This window comes from Dermochelys coriacea, chromosome 1, assembly GCF_009764565.3.
Source record: "Dermochelys coriacea isolate rDerCor1 chromosome 1, rDerCor1.pri.v4, whole genome shotgun sequence".
NCBI lineage: Eukaryota > Metazoa > Chordata > Testudines > Dermochelyidae > Dermochelys > Dermochelys coriacea.
The window spans coordinates 184,046,752-184,067,533 of record NC_050068.2 but is presented as its reverse complement, the minus strand read 5'-3'; the positions used below and the strand labels follow the sequence as shown (position 1 = coordinate 184,067,533).

At 39.1% G+C, this 20,782-nt stretch overlaps 1 protein-coding gene across 9 annotated transcripts in view; it reads right to left on the bottom strand.

Annotated features, from left to right (window-relative positions):
* CADM2 (cell adhesion molecule 2) overlaps positions 1-20,782 on the bottom strand; it is a 1,073,705-nt gene that overhangs the window by 52,361 nt on the left and 1,000,562 nt on the right. For 7 of the 9 annotated variants that reach the window (XM_038385064.1, XM_038385070.2, XM_043509693.1 and 4 more), the window contains one exon: positions 16,116-16,235. The exons of the other annotated variants lie outside the window; for them this stretch is intronic. In XM_038385064.1, coding sequence (XP_038240992.1) covers positions 16,116-16,235 — 120 coding nt within the window. The remainder of the gene's footprint in view (positions 1-16,115; positions 16,236-20,782) is intronic. 9 annotated transcript variants of the gene reach the window in all.

Sequence of the window (20,782 nt, the reverse complement as noted above, 5' to 3'; positions counted from 1 at the left end):
TCTAATTTTTAACAATTTAAACTGTGATCTGAAGGATAACACGTTTGTATTCACTCACCATCTTAAAATGAGACCAATTTGAATAATATAATTTCCATATTGAATAATTAGGTGTAAATTAACTGTAATTTGATAGGCCCTGATTCAATACCATATATAAGGACATACTTAACACCATCCCTTTTCAGGATATCTCTTAAATATGTGCTTAATGTTAAGTTAATTGCTACAGCGAATAGTTATTAATTAATCAATGTGTTTTGAGAACTCTGTGCTACTTATATTTATTCTGTATGATATCATTGCTTCAACAACATATGGAATGTGCTTGCCAGTTTTTTCCAATAGTTCATTTATTGATCTAAAAAACATATTCATTTTCGTTCTGACAGTCCAATACATAGGTGCTGACTTTTAGTTTTGCTGGGGTGGGGTGCTCCTCTCTGCCCCCTCCCCTCCTGTGTGAGTGGCAGGCAGGGCCTCGGGGGAAGTGCCTGAACAGGGAGCCGGGTCACAGGGTGGAATGATGGGTGGGGCCTCAGGGGGCAGGGACGCACAAAAGATTAACCTGGCCCTGCAGGTGCTGAGGGTGCTTGAGCCCTGGAGCACCCATGGAATCGGTGCCTAAAGTCCAACACATACAAAATACTGTATATATTTTGTGGAATGAATTCATCCAGCCTCACTGTCAGTACAAGATAGGAAACGTGGGGGATGGCAAAGATGCCTTTCCAACCACAGGATTTTGATTTTCACAGTCATTGGTCCCAGGCAAAAAGTTATAGCAGTGAAAAAAACTGTTGTTATTGTATGTTGGCTGCCTATGGCTCCTAAGGAACTTCCCTGCAGTCCACCAGGGATGCCTTAGTGCAGTGGTTCCCAAACTTGTTCCGCCGCTTGTTCCAGCAGCTCCTATTGACCTGGAGCAGCGAACTGCAGCCAGTGGGAGCCGCGATCGGCCGAACCTGCGGACGCGGCAGGTAAAGAAACCGGCCCGGCCTGCCAGGGGCATTCCCTGCACAAGCGGCAGAACAAGTTTGGGAACCACTGCCCTAGATGCATCCCTTTTGCTTCAGCTCCAGCCGATACACTAGGGCTTGAAGGCAGATGGTACAAGAGGCTGTTTTGGCAACTCTGTGCCAGCAGAGGATTGAATTGAGGGGGAATCCTCAATTCAACTAGCTTTAAAACTATTTTGTGCTATGAGAGTGGAACCAAGGATCTGGCCCTGTAATATTTTTAACTGGGATATTTGTTACAATGGCAGATAACAGGTGAACAACCTTCAGAATAGGTAAATTCTCCCAATTTTACAGGGTATCTTACAAGTTGCTCAGTAAAACTGGCACTCTTATGGGATGTATTATCTTAATATGTGGAGGACGTACATGCATAACCTCTGCTAGTAGCAGAGGAAGTTACATGCATAAATGACCATGTGCTGAAAGATCAGAGCCTTCAGTTTGGAAAGCTAGATTGCACATTTTCAGGTAAGCACATATTTATCTACGGAGACCTCCTGCTAATCGAGGGGCGGGAAGGGAGAGGGAGGGAGGGGGAGAAAGTAGAGGATACTCTGCACATAAATAAGTATTTTTAACTTACTTCTTTTTAAATTTCTGGGACATCACAATGCCACTCATACTAGAAGTGTCATACAACTATTGATTGGTATCAGTCAGGGGCGACCCTAGGGGAGGGCTTGTGGGGGAGATAGTCACCCCAAAATTTGCTTTAGTCCCCCTCCCCAGGTACACCCTTCTCAGCACAAAGGTCAAACGTTATGGACAAGTAAGGGTGTCATGGTATGGTATTGCAACTATTCTCCACTGCTGCTGGAGGCAGCACTGCCTTCAGAGCTGGGCGGTCAGTGAGCAGCCGCCGCTCTCCACTCTGCCTTCAGAGCTGGGCGGTTCACACCCCCGCCAGAATACATTCCATGCCCCCCTACTGTTTAAAAAAAATAAATGTGTGCCCACAAGATGTATCGCGCAGCCCCCTCCCCCAATTTTCTGTCTAGCCCACCTCAGCCCCTCACTGGGAAGAGGCTAGCATCACCCCTGGTATCAGTAATATTCTAACATAATGCATTTTGGATAAACGAGAAGTGTTGCAGGCTTAAAAGCAAGTAAATATGAATACATGCATTTGAAGTTCCATCCCTCTTTCTACCTATCCACAAACTAGTTCAGGGGATATTTAATACAGATTTTTTTAATCTTATCTCAAAATTCACATTTAAGCAAAGCTGCTTACTCTATGAAGTATTTTACAAAGCAATAGAATGCCTTGCAAGTGTATTAGTCACACCGTTAATAATTATTCTTATTTAGTTAACAGTAGTACTCACTGTGTACTACGTGCTTTCTAAACACTGACTTGGTCCCTTCTCTGAGATGCTCATAGTCTAAGGAATAACCTACAATACATTCCCATGGTTTAACCAGATGATAGCTAAATAATAAAGAAAAAAGAGAGTCAATTTAAAGTAAATTTGGCCCTAGTTACTCAGCAAAAATTCACATTGCAGTATCTGGTCTGGTCAGGGTCTGGACACTTTAGTATATACTAAGGATTTGATTTTGATAAGTGAAGTTCAAAGAGTGGGATTTAGACCTCACTTACCCACATACTTAGTTTTACTCACTATTAGCAGCAACACTGCCTTCAGGGGGACTGTTCATAGTGCATAAAGATAAGCATGCATGTGCAAGTCTTTGTAGGATCAGGCTCACATCTGGGCACTAACATTTGCTCAGCAGAAAAGAAATCTGCAAGATTGGGTTCTAGGGAGACACCTGCCATGGTGTTACCATTAATGACATACTGTGTGATAATGTAGCCAGACTAATGCAATTAATGTGAAGCTGTAATGTAAATGAACCGTAATGTAAAATTAATGTAACTGAAAAGTTGAAATTTTCTCACAAGAAAGATGATCTGACTGACAGAGAGATTTATAAAATTTAGTTTTAATAAAAGGTTCACTACCTTTGGAAAAAGAAGTGTTTCAATTCTAATTCTTGCTACTTCATACATTAGAGTAAATTGATGGTCAGGTTACCATGAGAAATAAGTGCTTTTGCATTACTCATGTATGTAGGTGATGCTTCCAATGCAGCACAGCTCTATTGCTGAACCATCATTTTCTTTCTGATTGCTGCCAGAATGGATGGAATACAGTACTAGTCTGCATTTGTGAATCTGGTAGGGATCAGCCCCACACTTCATTATACTGCACACACTGCCAAACGAACAATCTCAGACAGCTGCACATACATAGGCAATTTTTTAAAGATTAATGGGCAATGTAGTGTAGTATAGTAGTATTTCAGAGGTTAGGACTGAGACTTTAAATAACAACAAATTGATGAACTGAGGCAATGTTTGCTAATCTACAGGCATTATGTGTAACTGCAAACTGAAAAACTCAGTCAAAAGCAAATTTAAAAGGGGTCAACTTTTAGTTGAGCTGGGACAGTGAGCTTCTCAGGGCTTTTAACTATCAAACGATGTGGACTTAATTTGATCAAATTCAAAACAAAGAAAAAAACTGTAGAATTTCAAAAGTAAAGGAAAAGCAATAGTTCTCTAGATGTTCTGTTTCAGAAATCATCAAATGCATTCAATCCCTGGCTCACAGTGATACGTAAGCTTCTCTTAAACTTACTATAACATGGGTCCCAACAATATTGCAGAGTTGCAATATGTGTCTTGTCTCTATTCATGGTAGCACTTAAACATGTGCTTAAAAAGTTAAACACATTCTTTAGTGCTTTCCTGAATCAGGGCCCAAATTAAGAGGTTGTCTCTATTATTCAATATTTATTCTGCTTGCACCCACAAGTGCAAGGCACTGTTCACACAAACAGAAAGACAGAGTCCCTGCTCTGAACTTTCAAGAGATTCTTAATTTGTACAAGCAAGGAGAAGTTCCCCACCTTGTGCAATAACGAGTTCTCCGAGATGTATATTCCTATGGGTCTAATGGGAAGTGGAGCTCCCATAGGGACACTACTTGAAGAAGAACTGAATAGTACACCGACAGCAGAAGATACAACCCCAGTTGATTGGGGTGCTTATAACCAAATCAATTTTATTACAGTAATGAGGGAAACTATACAGCTTCGGTTGTGAGTTTGGAAGGTGCTATTGATATACTTTAAGTCACTGCAAATTCAGTGAATGGTCTAGAATTACACATGAATGCAACTGTTCTCTTATTAAAGTTCTACTATTTCATAATAAATGTGGAGAAGTTCATTCTGTGCCCAAAGTCAAGGCTAGAATCCCTGATTTTCACAGTGGAGTCAGAGAATTTAGCACAGAAAGCATTTGGCCAGAATGAGGGGACATTGCCCTAATGTGCCAGAAAGTAAGGATGTGTGTGTCACAGTCACACAAAGACAATTAGCAAATTGGTTTCCTATGGCCTTGTTGCCAGCATTCCCAATAGCCACACTATGCTGCAAGGGACTTCTCATACAAAAGAGAGTCCCAAAGGACTGGAAACCTATAATAGCTCTCAGAAAGTACTTGGCACGATATCATGAGGTGGAGGAGAGCCAACCTGATGGTAATAAAGGACTCATTTCTTCTTAGCTTTACTAACTCCGGAAATATTGGAAACAGATGCTTCCAAGAATGACGAGGGGCTACAAAATTCAGCAGCCTTTGGAAACTCAGAGGTTGTTTTAAAGCATAAACAACTTAGAGTTGCTTATCACTCTGAAAAGGACACAACCAATTTCAAAATTACAGGAGGGTCCTACATCCAGGTCTTGACACACAACAGCGCCATAAAACTTTGCCTGGGTTGTGTGGAATTGGTTGTACAAGGTCAAAATGGAGGACAACACTAATGTTAAAGAATCTAAAGTTGTGTCTACGATAACCATGTGCATTCCAACAACAGGGACAATATTTAAATCACACCCACTCTCCATCCCCAAACATTAAAAACTGTCTTTGTTCAGTACTGAAAACTGCATCAGTAGAAGAGCCTGTAGATGTTATATTTTAACCCTTTCCTGGTGTTCACTTCCTATATTAGTTTTAATATTATCACAAACAGCTGATTCTCTATTGTGTCTATGCATGTGGTTCAAAAAAAATCAGTGATGACTGACTGAGAGAGTTTTGATTTCATGAACACAAGTTGCCTCATTTCTGGATGGTTAAGAACATAATACTTCACCTGATCTGTCCTCTAGAGACCTATTAGCAAAAGAAGTTTTTATTGTCTTAAAATAAATAGAATAGTTTCTTAAAATCTTGTCTGTAATTTCTAACTGTCCATAACATATTCCCATAGTGATTTGTATGCTGGCCTTTGTTGTCCAGAATCCTCATCTCTTATCCTTTATCAACTGGAATGGGAAATTGCATATTAAGGTAAATTGCCACTCCTGCTACTTTTTTCCCCTCAACTGGTAGTTTTCTATTACAGACTTGCATGAATTCAGACCTAGAAAGAAACCCAAGCATCCTTGATTGAAGGTATTTGATTCACTCTTTCTGAATTCATGCTATCTAAATCACAGCAGGATGACTTGTAATCAAAGTTTTTCAAAAAGAACATAAATTTGGGGAAAAGGAAAAGGCCATTCAGCCCATTGCAAGTCATCTTGGTTAACACAGTTCCTCCAGAATAGTATCTTGCTTCTTCTTTAATGACCTCAGTGCCTTCAATTCCAAACTTGGCTCAATAGGCTATTGAAAAATTGTATTTCTCTTTGAGTGAAAAGTATTTCCTTGTGTCGGTTCTGAATTTCATTTTTTTCCACTCTCTTTCATTTATACTTTTCCAGTCAGTCTTTTATTCTCAGCCAGTGAGTCAAGTGTTATTGAATAAGGTTTTTCCACCTTGTATTCCTGAGAGTAGATGAGTTTGTAATTTTTTTAAGATGAAAAAAATAACTGGGCCAAGATTAGATATAACCATTTAGGATACTGTACACTTCAAACTAGATTCCCCTCATGCTTCAATGTCTTTCACCTACACTGTGTTGAGGGATGTGTTTTAAGATTTCTGTACCAATGAATCACTGGGATTAAGTTTATTGCCCTTTTTTTCCTTTAATATTGTTGGCTCTTTTTCCCCTCTACCCCAATATGATAAACATATTGCAGCATAACATTAGCTGTGAAAGATTTTTGTATTTCTGTTTTAAACTAGTGAACCTGTTGCAATATTCTCATTGCTTTTTCTAACTGTTTCTTATTTAAGAAGGAGATATATTCTTAATCCACTTTGTTCGAAGCTCAGGCATCTTTTGTGTTAATCTCTTTGAATAGCACAGTGATGTTTTATTTTCTGGAGGAAGCCAAATTATAATCAGTATAGAAGTGTATCTGGTGATAATTTAAAAATCAGGTAAATCATCAAATATACTTAGGTCTATATATCCAGCTATATTTTGAAATTAAGATATCCTAAGTATATTACTTTAATGTTATATGTTTCAGAGTAGCAGCCGTGTTAGTCTGTATTCGCAAAAAGAAAAGGAGTACTTGTGGCACCTTAGAGACTAATAAATTTATTAGAGCATAAGCTTTCGTGAGCTACAGCTCACTTCATCGGATGCATTTGGTGGAAAAAACAGAGGAGAGATTTATATACACACACAGAGAACATGAAACAATGGGTTTATCATACACACTGTAAGGAGAGTGATCACTTAAGATAAGCCATCACCAGCAGCAGGGGGGGGAAAGGAGGAAAACCTTTCATGGTGACAAGCAAGGTAGGCTATTTCCAGCAGTTAACAAGAATATCTGAGGAACAGTGGGGGGTGGGGTGGGGGGGAGAAATAACATGGGGAAATAGTTTTACTTTGTGTAATGACTCATCCATTCCCAGTCTCTATTCAAGCCTAAGTTAATTGTATCCAGTTTGCAAATTAATTCCAATTCAGCAGTCTCTCGTTGGAGTCTGTTTTTGAAGCTTTTTTGTTGAAGGATAGCCACCCTCAGGTCTGTAATCGAGTGACTGGAGAGATTGAAGTGTTCTCCAACTGGTTTTTGAATGTTATAATTCTTGACGTCTGATTTGTGTTCATTCATTCTTTTACGTAGAGACTGTCCAGTTTGGCCAATGTACATGGCAGAGGGGCCATGTACCTGCTGCTGGTGATGTCTTATCTTAAGTGATCACTCTCCTTACAGTGTGTATGATAAACCCATTGTTTCATGTTCTCTGTGTGTGTCTATAAATCTCCCCTCTGTTTTTTCCACCAAATGCATCCGATGAAGTGAGCTGTAGCTCACGAAAGCTTATGCTCTAATAAATTTGTTAGTCTCTAAGGTGCCACAAGTACTCCTTTTCTTTTTAATGTTATATGAATGTGAACATTAATAGGTCATCTTAGACCCATCTCCAAGGTCACACTTTGCAGATTTTGTATTATTTTATTGTTATTGGGGATACTGTAAACTTCAGGTTTTCCCAAGGCCATCTTTATTCTAGAACATTAGTATAATTAGTATCAATTCAGTGTTTCATGAAGTTCATGCTAGAAATTATTAACTGTGTTTCAACTATGAGAGAAGGCAAGGGCAGACTCAGTAATCTTCTCATCTTCAAAGGCACAGCTGATTACTCTCGTTTTCTGGTTAGTGAGACAGACATGTACATTTCTTATTAAAGGTGTTGCTAATAAATTTCTCTTTTGTGAATAATAGAGAAAACATGTCAAAAATCTGCAATACAGAGTATATTTAGAAAAATTTATCTCAGTTTTTACAGGGCACTACTAAAGTCCACAAAAATCTCCCCAAAAGAAAAAAAATAGAAATGTATATGCCATTGGATCTCATTTAAATTAAGCCCAGCAGCAACAAAGCATCAAGCTCAGAAGACATGATTGCAATATCTTCCCTGACAAACAGAAGCTTGCTGTATTTCCTTTAAAAAGCCTGCACCCTTGATACTGTGTTTACATACAAGGATAAATAACTCCCCCAAAATGCAAACCAAAACCATAGTAAGATCTTAATAAGAATCAGACACTTGTGGATGCAGTCCACCCAAGTAAAATACAATTGATAATTCTAGGGCAGATTCTGATGTTTTTATTTACACTTAATATGTGGAGAAAATACCAGGTACTAACAGGGTCTTTAATCTAATGGAGAAAATCATAAGAACCAATGGCTGTGAATTAAAGCTAAACAAATTCAAATTAGAAGCAAGGAACACATTTTTAAACAATGAGGATTATTAGCCATTGGAACAGACTACCAAGGGAAGTCTTCAAATCAAGATTGTGGCTTCTTTTCTGGGCAATATACTTTAGTCAAACACAAGTTATTGGGCTTCAGTGCAGGAGTAACTGGGTGAAATTATATGCCCTCTGTTATATAGGAGCTTGGATTAGATAATCTAATGGTCCCTTCCTGGCTTTAATAGATTCACAGATTAAAATTTATGAATATTACATTAAAACATGGGTCGTCCCACTGAAATCAGTCGGGCTATAATAATATAGTAAGGGACTACTCAACATGAAAAATTGTATCACTAACTGCTCTTTTATTGGAGGTGGGGCTTAGTTATCTCCGAATCTGCAGGGGAGCCTAAAGTTAAAAATAAGGCTCTTCAGATAACACTGAAAACCCAAGTAAATTTCAGTCATCCCACACCTACCTTTTAGAAAGTGCAGTATTCAAAGTATAGGAGATGACAAAAATAGTTTGCCACCTAAGTATGATGTAAATATGAAATTAATCATTTTTTGGCAATGAAGAGTGGGAAAGAATCTGTAGACAATCATTTAGGGTTTGTCTGCACTTCAATGAAACACCCACAGCTGGCCTGTGTCAGCTGGCATGGGCTTGCAGGGCTTGGAGTGTGGGGCTATCAATTGCAGCCTGAACCTGGGCATTTATACTTCAGTTTGTTAGCCGGTGAGCCTGAGCCTGTTGAGCCTGCATAAACTGCTACGGGCCACCTCCGGGTGTTTTATTGCAGTGTAGACATACCCTTCACACACAAAAATTAACAGGTAAAAAAGAAAATTTTTCTGTCTTGTTTCTTATATGTTCCATTTATTCCTCACTATTGGAAATTTCTAGATATGAATAAAATGTAGGAACTATTATGACCCATGTCAGCACTCTAGCAATTAGATAAAAATGGTCATTATGATGATATCCTTCCCTTTTAGGCTCTTTGATGGCTGGCTTTATACAGAGATTGATAACTTCAGTATTAAAGATTATAAGACACTGAAGGCATCAAGCTCTTTATATCTATCTATCTTAGAAGGGCTGTGTAGGTGTAAACATATGCCACACTTTTTTTCCTGTTGTACATGGAATCTGAGCAGAAGGAAGGTAACATTTTATCCTTTTACAACCTTTGAGATGAATTGTATGGGGGTGATTTTCAGAGAATACCTTTCTGTTTGTGGAAAATGTAAGGGTTTCTTTCAACACATAGGACCTTCAAATCAGAAATTCTCCTAAATGTAGGGCTGTAGCATCTTGGAGCTTTTGTGTAGTCAGCAAAAACATGAAGCATGCTGAGAAAGAGGCAGAGCTGGTAGTATTCCTATTTCTTTGCTTAAGTGAAGACAAAACTATTTTGGAACCTCTGTATAAACAGCTGGTGCCTCCTGAAGCTGCTGTGTAAGCAGATTAGATTTTTTTTTAAACAGTTCTAAATTCCCCAACACTTCATTTGGACTTTTTCTGGACTGAGCCTCCATGCTAGTATTATGATTAGAAGTAGGAAAGAAGTTCTGTAGTTTGATCTTGGTGTCAGGGTTAACCTCGTTCTTTAAATTCAGATGTCTTGCTCTCTGTTTCTTTCTGTTTCCAGGGTTATGCCGAGACCTCCAGCTTTAAGACTATCTGAGAAGTCTGGATACAGCTTGGAGACTCAGTGCATTCTTGAAACAGAGCAAAGGAGATTGGGAAAGAAAAGAGAGCATAAAATAATCATCAAGTCATTATAGGGTGGGAAACAATTCTCATAGTGTAGATCAGGGGTCGGCAACCTATGGTACGCGTGCCGAAGACGGCACGCAAGCTGATTTTTAATGGCACACTGCTGCCTGCCGGGTTCCAGGCACTGGCCCCACTCAGCCAGCTGCCGAATCCAGGCCGGGACCCCAGCAGGCAGCAGCGTGCCATTAAAAATCCTGCCCATCCCAGCCCGCTTTTCTCTGCCCCCCTCCCCACCCCCCTGGGGCAGGGTGAAGAAGCTTGGTCCTGCTGGCTCCTGCTGCAGATCAGGCAAGCTTCCCCCTCCCCCCGCCTCTTCCACCGGCGTGCTGGGTTCCTGCCCCTCCTCCTCTCCCTCCCTGCCGCCAATCAGTTGATGGCCCTTGCGAGGGAGGGGGAGAAGCGGAGCCACAGCACATGCACTGCTCCGGGGAGGAGACAGAGAAGAGGTGGGGACAGGGCCTTGGGGAAGAGAGGTGGAATCAGGGCATATCCCCTCCAGCCCCCACCGTGAGCCGCTCAGGGCAGGGGGCTGGGAGCACCCCCACGACCCCAGCCCACACTCCAAGCCCTGATCCCTGCACTCCCCTCACACACACACACACACACACACACACACACAGCCCTCTGCCCTGATCTCTGCACCCCCCTCACACACACCCAGCCCTGACTCCAGCACACCCACACATACCCACCTGCACCCCTCGCACCAAATGGGAGCTGCCTAGGTAAGCGCTCCACACCCAAACCTCCTGCCCCAACCCTGAGCCCCTTCCCTCATTCTAGCTCCTGGCCAGATCCTACACCCCAACTCCCAGCCTGCTCCTTTACCCGTGGTTCAGTGCTCAGTGCACTCCCACCCTCAGCTCAGTGCAGAGACAGAGAGGAAGAGAATGGGCTAGAACCAGGGAGAAGGTAGGTACCCACTCTATGTGGTCAGGGCTGGGATCCCAGACCAGCAGTGGGATGAGCGGGGCCGGCAGCCGGGACCCTGACTGGCAGGAGCTGGCGGACGGAACCCCAGACCGGCAGCGGGTTGAGTGGCAGTGGGCTGAGCCGCTCAGTCCACTGCCAGTCTGGGGTCCCAGCTGCCAGCCCCGCTCAGCCTGCTGCTGGTCTGGGGTCCCAGCTGCCAGCCCCGCTCAGCCTGCTGCTGGTCTGGGGTTCTCGCTGCTGGCCCCTTGCCAGCTGGAGTCCCGGCCACAGGCCCCACTCAGCCTGCTACTGGCCTAGGCGAACGGAACCCCAGGCCAGCAATGGGCTGAGCGGGCTGGCGGCGTAAGATCAGCATTTTAATTTAATTTTAAATGAAGCTTCTTAAACATTTTGAAAACCTTGTTTACTTTACCTACGACAATAGTTTAGTTATATAATATATAGACTTATAGAGAGAGACCATCTGAAAAAACGTTAAACTGTTTTACTGGCACAAGAAACCTTAAATTAAAGTGAATAAATGAAGACTCGGCACACCACTACTGAAAGGTTGCCGACCCCCGGTGTAGATGCTAATGCATTTGACAGGATCTCTGGAGAAAAAAAATCATAGCTTACAGAATAGTCCATATTCTGGATTTAGGCTGCATATGTTTAGGTCTGTAGAAAAATCCTGAGGTTGGTAAACTTGTGGAAGCTGATTAAAACTGGGGAAGGGAGAGAGGAAAAGCATTGTAATTTCCTTATCTGGTTTGAGTGAAAGCAGACACAAATTTGTTTTTAAGTTACAGCTACAGTTATAAAGTAGTCTATAAAATAACTAGCTATTTAAAATGCTGTCAGACAAAACTGCTGTTAAGATTACATACTGATCACTCTGTTTATTATTAGTGGTGAATGTGAGTAAACATACAGTAGCTATCTTTGAGATATAACTCTTCCCTTATCTCAGTCACTGTTTAACAGCGCTGGCCCCCTTTGCCCCCACATATTCTATGACTTCTCTGTTGCTTTGTTGTTTATCTCTCTGTCAATATCTCAAAGTACTGAGGTACATTAATGAGATCATGTGGAAGAAAAATGAAGGCACACGCAAAGAACTGGTAATGCTGAATATTCTTTTGATATCAAAGGAGCCGAGGAATGGAAGCACTGCCCAGGTAATTCTTACAGTTTAACTTGCTTTAATAAAACAGATGCTCTAGTCAATTTTTTTATTCCTATACCAACACCAAGATAAAAAGGAAAGGGGAGAGAAAAAATGAGAGTAATCTAACAGTTCAGACTCTTGAAATTCTATGTGATTAAATAAAAATAGACACATTTAATTTAAACTAAACCAAAATGATCACACCCTCAATACCTCCGTTAATTTACTGTAAACCCATTTTTATATTTAGTTCCACAGATGTCATTTATACCTCTTTATACTAGAGCCTTAATAAAAAAAGAAGTGAAGTGGGCACGGATGTGCAGTGACATTTTTAAAATTTGACTTTTTAAGCATCCTGAGTATTATACAAACTCTTGAAGTTCCCAGTGCAGCTGCCTGGAAGCAGCACTGTATCCTGTATTATATGCAATGACTTTTGGAGATGTTTTGAGGCATTGCTATATAAAGCTTTGAACATTTTGGCACAATCATTTCACAAGCGAGTCAGTCGAGACTGAATCACCCACATATGAGCAATAGAATTGAATATATTAAATAATGAATTTGTTTTCTTTGGTATCTGACTGTTCACATATTATTATATTCATACCTGTTTTTTTGTTGTTGTTGTTGTTTTGTTTTTAGTTTAACACTTTAAGCCACAGTTATCAAGGCTTACAAGATCTGTGTCTTTTTACTGCCAGTCAGGAAAGGGATTTAACTACAGAAAGAACAATGGAAGGAAAAAAAAAAAGACTGGTGAAATAATGTCTGGGAGGGAGAAGGGGCTTCCATTTTGGAGGGCCGTGAGTGTGGCACAGAGCCAGGTAAGCTAGCTCAGGAGATTCCTCAGTTGTCCACTTAGGGCAAGTTTAAGGTCCCTTTGTGCTGCTCTAGCAGGGCAAAGAGACATAAAAATCAGTAAAAAGGAAGCTTTTCATACACAATGTACTTGTCCTTTCTTCTGTTCTCTAGATTTCTTTCTTCTGCACATTTTGGTCTCATTTTGTTATGCTTTCTTCAACGTGGCAGTTAAGGCTTAAGACCTGCCAGATAAATTTATAAAGGTGTCCCCTCTTTCCCAGCATCAAATTGCACTCAGGTTTTCCAAGTTGGAAGTGTAATACACAAGCAAAGGGATGTCACTTAATATTTATGGGATTCAGCATAAGTGCAAAGACAACACCTGGCTCACAAAACTTTAGAATTAACTGTCAGTTTTATTTCATTTGTGGAATAAGTAGAATATATCATAGGCACAGTGAGATATGGTATTACTATAACATAAAATGATTTGATGTTTCAGGCACACTCTTAAGTATATGATCTACATGTCCTATGTTAAAACCATAGGCATAGCTTTACTTCTATATTTCGGGAGACAGCTCCTGTCAGGCCAACAGGGCTCACACGGGGGTGGGAGGGAAGGAATTCTGCGCTTGCCTGAGGCTTGCAGTTTGCGGGGGGGTGTCAGTGTCTCCCTGGCTCCTCCAAACTACACCCATGTTATACCTCTTCAAAAGGCATCTCCTAGGAATGATATAACCTAAGGGGTGACATTTTAAAACACCTCCTGAAAGGTATTACTTACTGTAAGTAATAATAAAATTGAGGGATTATACATGCATCTTGAAGCATAAATAGAGTTATAATATAAAATATCAGAAATACACCAGACAAAACACAAAGGAGATTGTCTAGCTTTTAAGACACCATTGGAAACCAACTCAAACACACTATCTACCACCATAAAATCTGGAGCAAACTTCCAGTAATTTAGATTAAGGGATGGATGAAGAAGTTGAGAGAAAATAAGAACCAAGAGAACCTTCACCCCACACTCAAACAGGAGCCAAAACGAACAATGTTGTAGGTTTGAAACTATTTGAGTAACTTCTCAGTTTTATGAGCCCCTTCACGTCCTAATTCCTGCTGGGATAATAAACAGTAATGTTTCAGAAAGGTTTGTTCCTGTGGTATTTCCTTCATGGCCTGAAACAAGCAATACTGGAAATCACCTTAACAGGATCAGAAAATTTGGATCAGATTCAGTCAAGCATTTGGACTTTTGGCTGCTTGTCTGAACCCATCCTAATGGTCATTCCAATGTCAGATTAAACATATTCTAATATACAGGAGGACTGAAGCTTACAAGTGAAACACTTCTTTACCAGCCTCCATTCCATAATTCAGAACATCCAAATGATCAAAATTAGCACTTAAGAAGCCAGGAAGTGAGATCCTATGCAAAGAAGCAACACTGCATGATGCAGAAAGATACAGTTTTGACATCAGCAGTTTAGTGTATCTCAGTTATTATAGCAACATACAGCAACCAAAAAAAAAAATAAAATGGCTCCAGCCTGAAAAATCTAGAAATGTCTTTCATCCACATCTCGGCCCTCAACAATGTGGGAATTCAGCCATACCCCCAAATACTTTCCTGTATAAATCATAGTCGGAATGAAACTCTGCAGGGTAGAATCCTCCTTTTATAGGAAACTTCTCCCTTTTCTAATAGCCAGCCTTTTAATATAAGAAAGACAAGACACTATAGCCATAATGTGGCCATTTGGTGCCCAGCTGCTGTTTACAACATCTCCATTCCTTCCTTACAGTTGGTAGATATTTCTATAATCTTTTCCCCTTTCTCTTATCATTAAGAAGGTCACACATTTTCACACTGTGGACATTGTATGGGGATTAATAAAATAAAAAACTGTACTTTAAGATTGTAGGTCAGTTTAATTTCATGCAGCGGTCACAGTACTAAAATATTAATGCACTATTAGTGAAACAACTGTGGATATCATTTCCAGGATTGCCTAATCTTTTTACACTAGTTTTAGACATGTTCAGGAAAAATCCTACCATTCCAAATAATAATACCATGCTCTTATACAGCATTTTTTCATCCATAGGTCTCCAGGTGCTTTACAAAGGCAGAGTCATTATCCCCATTTGACAAAAGAGCCAGGAATAAAATCCAGGTCTCCTGAGTCCCAGTCCAGTGCTTCACCTGCTAGATCATAAACTTAAAAACAGTTTTAATATGTTTGTCATGAAAATGCTCCTAGAGAGAAAGGTTTTCAGAACATAAGTAGTCCTAGCTTTCCCAAGAGATTTACATCTCATCATAGAAATACATCTTGACAGTATTTAAATGTATTTCTCTCTCTCTCTTTAATTCTTTGGTGCCTTCAGTATATGATGGAATATCTTCCTCCCACTTTTTACTTCAAGCCTAACTCAGAGGTTACACTACTCCCTCCCCCCTTTTTTTTAAGATTACATGAAAACTGCTCCTTAATCACAGAGTGCAGATATTAGTTTATGAAGCAAGGCACACAATCCTCCAACGCCAAGCACCCTTTGCAACACTCCCAGTATGTGCAGGGCCTGTGAATAAGAGAGTAAGCCTAGGAACTGAATCTAGATTCTGTTCCAAGGCTGGGCAGAACACTACCAGAAACACCATCTTAAAATACAGATCTAGAGAAAATAAAATTAATTTGATATACTGTAGCTCAGGTAAGATAAAGACATTCCTTAAATTAAAAGAGTCTTAAAACTTAAGACTAACAAGCATGAAAAAGAAAGATCTCCATTGTATTACAAGCAGGATTAAGTCTATAGAAATTCCAAATCCAAGATACTTATCTTGTATTCTACATTAGCACCAGAAAGCAAGATAAATAATTACTAGTCATTAATAAAAAAATACTAAGACTATGAATACTACTAATAATAACCCAGTCTAAAAAGTAATGCAAATTTTAAAATATCATATTTGCATTTTACATAAGAGTTAAATTTGCTGACCTTAAAAAAATGAAGTGCAAATTTAAATAAATAAGTCACCCTATAAAAGTTTACACACTCATTGCTGGAGTGGTAAGAATGTTTTATTAAACCTTTTTAAACCTTCTTAACTATTGTCGTGGATTTATTACTTTATATAAACACATAGTTAGGCAAAATGTTTAAATTCCCTCCTTAGCATTTTCTATCCCCTTTAAAATTCCCTGTAATTTCCTATTTATAATGGATTTGGCTATAACAAAGAAGAATACTGTACCTCTGGTGCTGATGGCTGTTGCCGATGTGGCTGTGCTGGTTGTTAAGGCTACAGTGGTTGTGACTGTTGCAGTGGTAAGTGAGGGGATGACAGTGGTGGGAAGCAAAGTGTTGGAAACATCTGGTGAGTGGAAAAAAATATAAAATAAAATCATATCATGCAAACAAAGGAGAAGCATAATAATGGTTCAATTTGTAAATACAAGTATGTAGTAAAATGTATAAATTAAAACATGCTTAACACAGATTATTACAGGTACAGTAGCGTACCTTGAAATTCTTGACATATCACTCTCTAGTTTTATATTCAAACATCAAGGGAAAAGAATTTAAAGCACTGTTAAAACGATCAAGTTTCCACAGATCTGGAGAGTGAATGTTTAAGTGACAAGAATCTATTTCTTCACTGAGCCATTTTAAAGGTCTCATACGGTAGAAACCAAATATAGATGAAACATGCTGTGTCAGAGTGGGAGATGAATAAAACAACACCATCATGCTAAATAAACAAACACATGTTAACGAGAAATGGCAGTATGTTAAAACACCTACTTTCAGACAGACTCAATGGAAGGAAAAAGGGGAAATTGCTACTAACTATAAAAGCTGCTTTTTTTTCGGTTTGCTTGTCTTCTTCCCACAAATTTGTTTAAGATACAGTTGTCTGCTGAGATCCAGAGCAGAGTAAATTTCAAACTCCTTACCCTTAGTAATAGGCAAAATAGTTTTACAATCATCCTGAACATGGGATACTTAACATATTTTAATAACTCCTAAGAAATTTCATTTGAAACCCAACATCCAGAAAATGATAATTTTATTATTACAGGTGTGTGTAGAAGTGGGAAAAGGTGCAAGTCTTCAACAGTGGCATCCTACAAAATCCTCTCCATCTCTTGGTCATACTCTGAGTTGAGTAAATGCAGATCTGCTAAGCTAAAAGCATTGCTTTTGGTCAGATCATAATCAAAATTCCTTATAGTAAAAACATGATTAAATACATAGGAAACAATCAAACATTAAGAAACACAATATTTAGACCTGCACTGCCAAGAGCAATAAAGATCAATGTTCCTTTTGTCTAGGAAGGGACTGTAAATAAGAAAAGATGAAAGGAAATAGAGGAAAACACTTAAATAAGGACGATAAAAGCATCTGACACAGATTTCCTAGACCTCAGTTTTAAAGGCAAAGGGCCAGATTCTGAACTCCTTTTGGTGAATACCATTCTTACACCATACATAGCCCCACTGGCTTCAGTGTGGCTAACTTCAGATGCAAGGTGCTAACCCCATGCCTCAGGGGATCACAATCTGGCCCATAATTTCAGTCTTGCTTTGCTACAGAAAGATGTAATTTACTAAATGCCCTATTATGTGTCTCACTGAGCACTATCAGCTCCCAGTGAATTCAGTGGTAATCAAGGATGCTTAGCACATCACAGGATTGGGCCCTGAGGGAGACAGTTCAGGAATGGGGTCCTTGACTTCAGCATTGTCTAATTACTTCCCTTGGCTTTTGATTTTGCATTATTTTCAGGCTGGATGACAGATAATTTTGCCATTTAGAAAGTTTCCCTGTCATTCCCTCAGTTATTTTGCTGTTGATAAATAAAACCATTATTCGTTCTAGACTCTATACCTGCAGAATTTTCCACTTTGGAAAACATCAGATAGCTGCTTGAGATCACTCTTTCACCTTTAGTATGCTGATGTTTACACCTGTTCTTCAGTAGGAAATATTCCCAGGCGAGCAAAATTAAGAAACCACGCTTTTTAAATAACGACTGTAGACACATTAATCACTAGGATAAACTGTAATATTGCCTGAATTGTGACTGCCATTATAATTAAATAAAAGTGACTTTAAAGAGCATTATAAATTAATTAACTTGTTAAAAATGTTATATGCACTGATGTATACAATTATTTCCCATAATGTGAAACTCCTTCTTAGATGGATATCTGATAAAATTTGCACCACATAGAAGGAAAAAAATGTGTACCTGATATTCAGTGCAAAGCCTGATACATTTTTTAAAAAAAGGCAGCTATATATCAGTTTTATACCCAGAACATAGTGAACAAGCCTTACATTTGTTTTAGGTGACTTCCCTAAATGTGCCATTGAACAACTGGAAACTTCCTACTTCGGTCATTTGCATTTATGCTTAATAACAACCTTTTTCATTGTTCTGCAGAGTTTGTTGCATACTGACTTGGATGGGTTGCCAGTGGACTTCGGAATCATTTGCTGATTCTTTTTATGGTTTGGAAGTTTTCTTCATAAAGTTTCAGATTTAAAATTACATCCCTCACCTCTTATACCTTTACAGGGTGAGGGAGACTTGTTATTGGGCACTAGCAGAGGACAGTAATATTGGCTGGACAAGAATAATCTTTTCTGATCTCAGAGAAGAATGAAACTAACTAAGCAGTAGTCAGCTTGGTTGGAGAGAAGATCCATCTGCACTCTGACTTAAGTCTAAGTCTGCTCAGGGTCCTGGAAACATCTCGCTCATACTGGTTCTGTTCAGTTGAGTCACTTTTTTAGTAACATCACATTTCATTTGGTGCACTCACTCATATTAGTAACTACATACCTATCCTTAGAGCAACTACAAACCACACATTTTTGAACTCTGTGGACTAAATTTCATCCTTAAATCACACTTTGGCCAACCTAACTGTAGATGTTGGGTGATAGTTTTCAAGAGTGCATGAGTGACTTAAGTGCCAAAGTCCCATATTCATGAGATTTAGCCACTTGGGACCATAATTCCCATTGATTTTTTCTGAGATGGCATCACAGAAATGTAGGGCTGAAAGTGACCTCAAGAAGTTGTCATGTTCAACTTGTGCACTGAGGGAGGACCTAGAGCCGTGAATGGTGTTTTTTCAACCCATTCTTAAAAACCTCCAGTGATGGGGATTCCATAACCTCCCTTGGAAGCCTGTCCCAGAATTTAACTACCCTTATACATTATATTAACGTAACCCCCTCCCCCCCCCGCTGCAGATTAAGCCCATTACTTATTGCCCTAATCTCGGTGGACATGGAGAATAATTGAACACAGTCCTCTTTGTAACAGCCCTTAACATATTTGAAAACTGTTATCAGGTCCCATCTCCCTCAGTCTCCTTTTCTCAAAACTAAACATGCTCAGTTTTTTTAATCTTTCCTCTTAAGTCAGGTAGGCTCCTAAATCATTTCGGTACTTTTGAACAATTTACTGGTCGTCTCCTTGAAAGTGATTTTGCACAACAGCAAGCAAAACATTTTTGATAGCCTTACAAGGAGAAAACCATTTGCAGCACACCCTATGCTTTCATTGTTTGCTGACATGGAGTGATATATGGGTGATATATAGTGGGCCTGGAAATAGAAGGATGTTTCCTGCAAATCAGCCAGATGGCAACATGCTCTAATATTCAACAAAGTACAGTAGAAGCTGCTGTTTAGGGCACAGAAATCACTATTGGTGTATTTTTAAAGCTGTGTTCTTGTTCAACTGGTGATACATCAAATTTGTATTAATCTCACGCCTCTAAACACTCAGGACCATTATGATCAAAACAGCTTGCAGATTTCTGGAACTTTTGTATTCAAGTGCCTATGTCCCATTGATATAATCTCATTGCCTCACACATATTAAAGTATTCATCCTAATCTTCCTTGTAAAGCAGGAAATATTATTCCCATTTTGTAGATGTGGAACTGAGGCAGACAGTAAATGATTTGTCTAGAGTTCTACAAAGTCAGTGGCAAAAATAGGACCCAGTTGAACCCAGAACTTTTAAGACCTAATCAAAAGCATTAACTACAAGACCATTCCTTTTGCTCTGTACTACTGGACATTAAATATAAACTTCATACAAAAAAATCCAGTAATTGTCTTTGTTCCCAACCTTCTGTTTTCCTCCCCACATGCACATTGAAAAATATCCCATCTGTTCATTTGTTGAATTTATGACACATATATTTGGTTCTCTTATATTTGTTTGACTAATGTGGATGGATATAGCCACTTACTGTACTTGTTTTTCTTTTAAAAAAATGAATACATTCAGTTTTAATGGTATAGCAACTTTAACTACTTTAACTGCCTTTTTCACAGATACAGTGCAAGGAAGGAGAGTAAAAAAAACCCAGCTTTTAATTCAAAAGTGCTGTTTTTCTCCCTACGAGAGGCCTAAAATATGCATAAACCATAAAATGGGGCCATATTCAGGTAACATGCTGTATTTTTTTCTGAGAATTCTTTTCAGTTCCTAAAAGCTGTTATAGACACTAAATAAATCACTAAAATAAAAATACAGATACCCTAATAAAATATTTCAGTTACATATATCTAAAAACAGAAGTCTTTAAACTTTACTGAAAAGGCAAGTAATCAAATAAGATTATTCATAGTCAGCATTAATTTCAACTCTAGCTACTAAGGCAGATGATTATTTGTTGACAGGTAATTAGGTTAATATTAATTGAAACAATGTACTGGTCATAATATCTCCTTTATTACCTATCATGATACCCATGCTATCACTGGAATTCAGCCTATTTAAAGATACCATAGACTACTATGATAATACAATTTTATGGAAAACAAATGTGTTAGGTGTCAGATACTGTGGCTAGTTCTAGTTGTGCCCAACTTTATAATGCCCC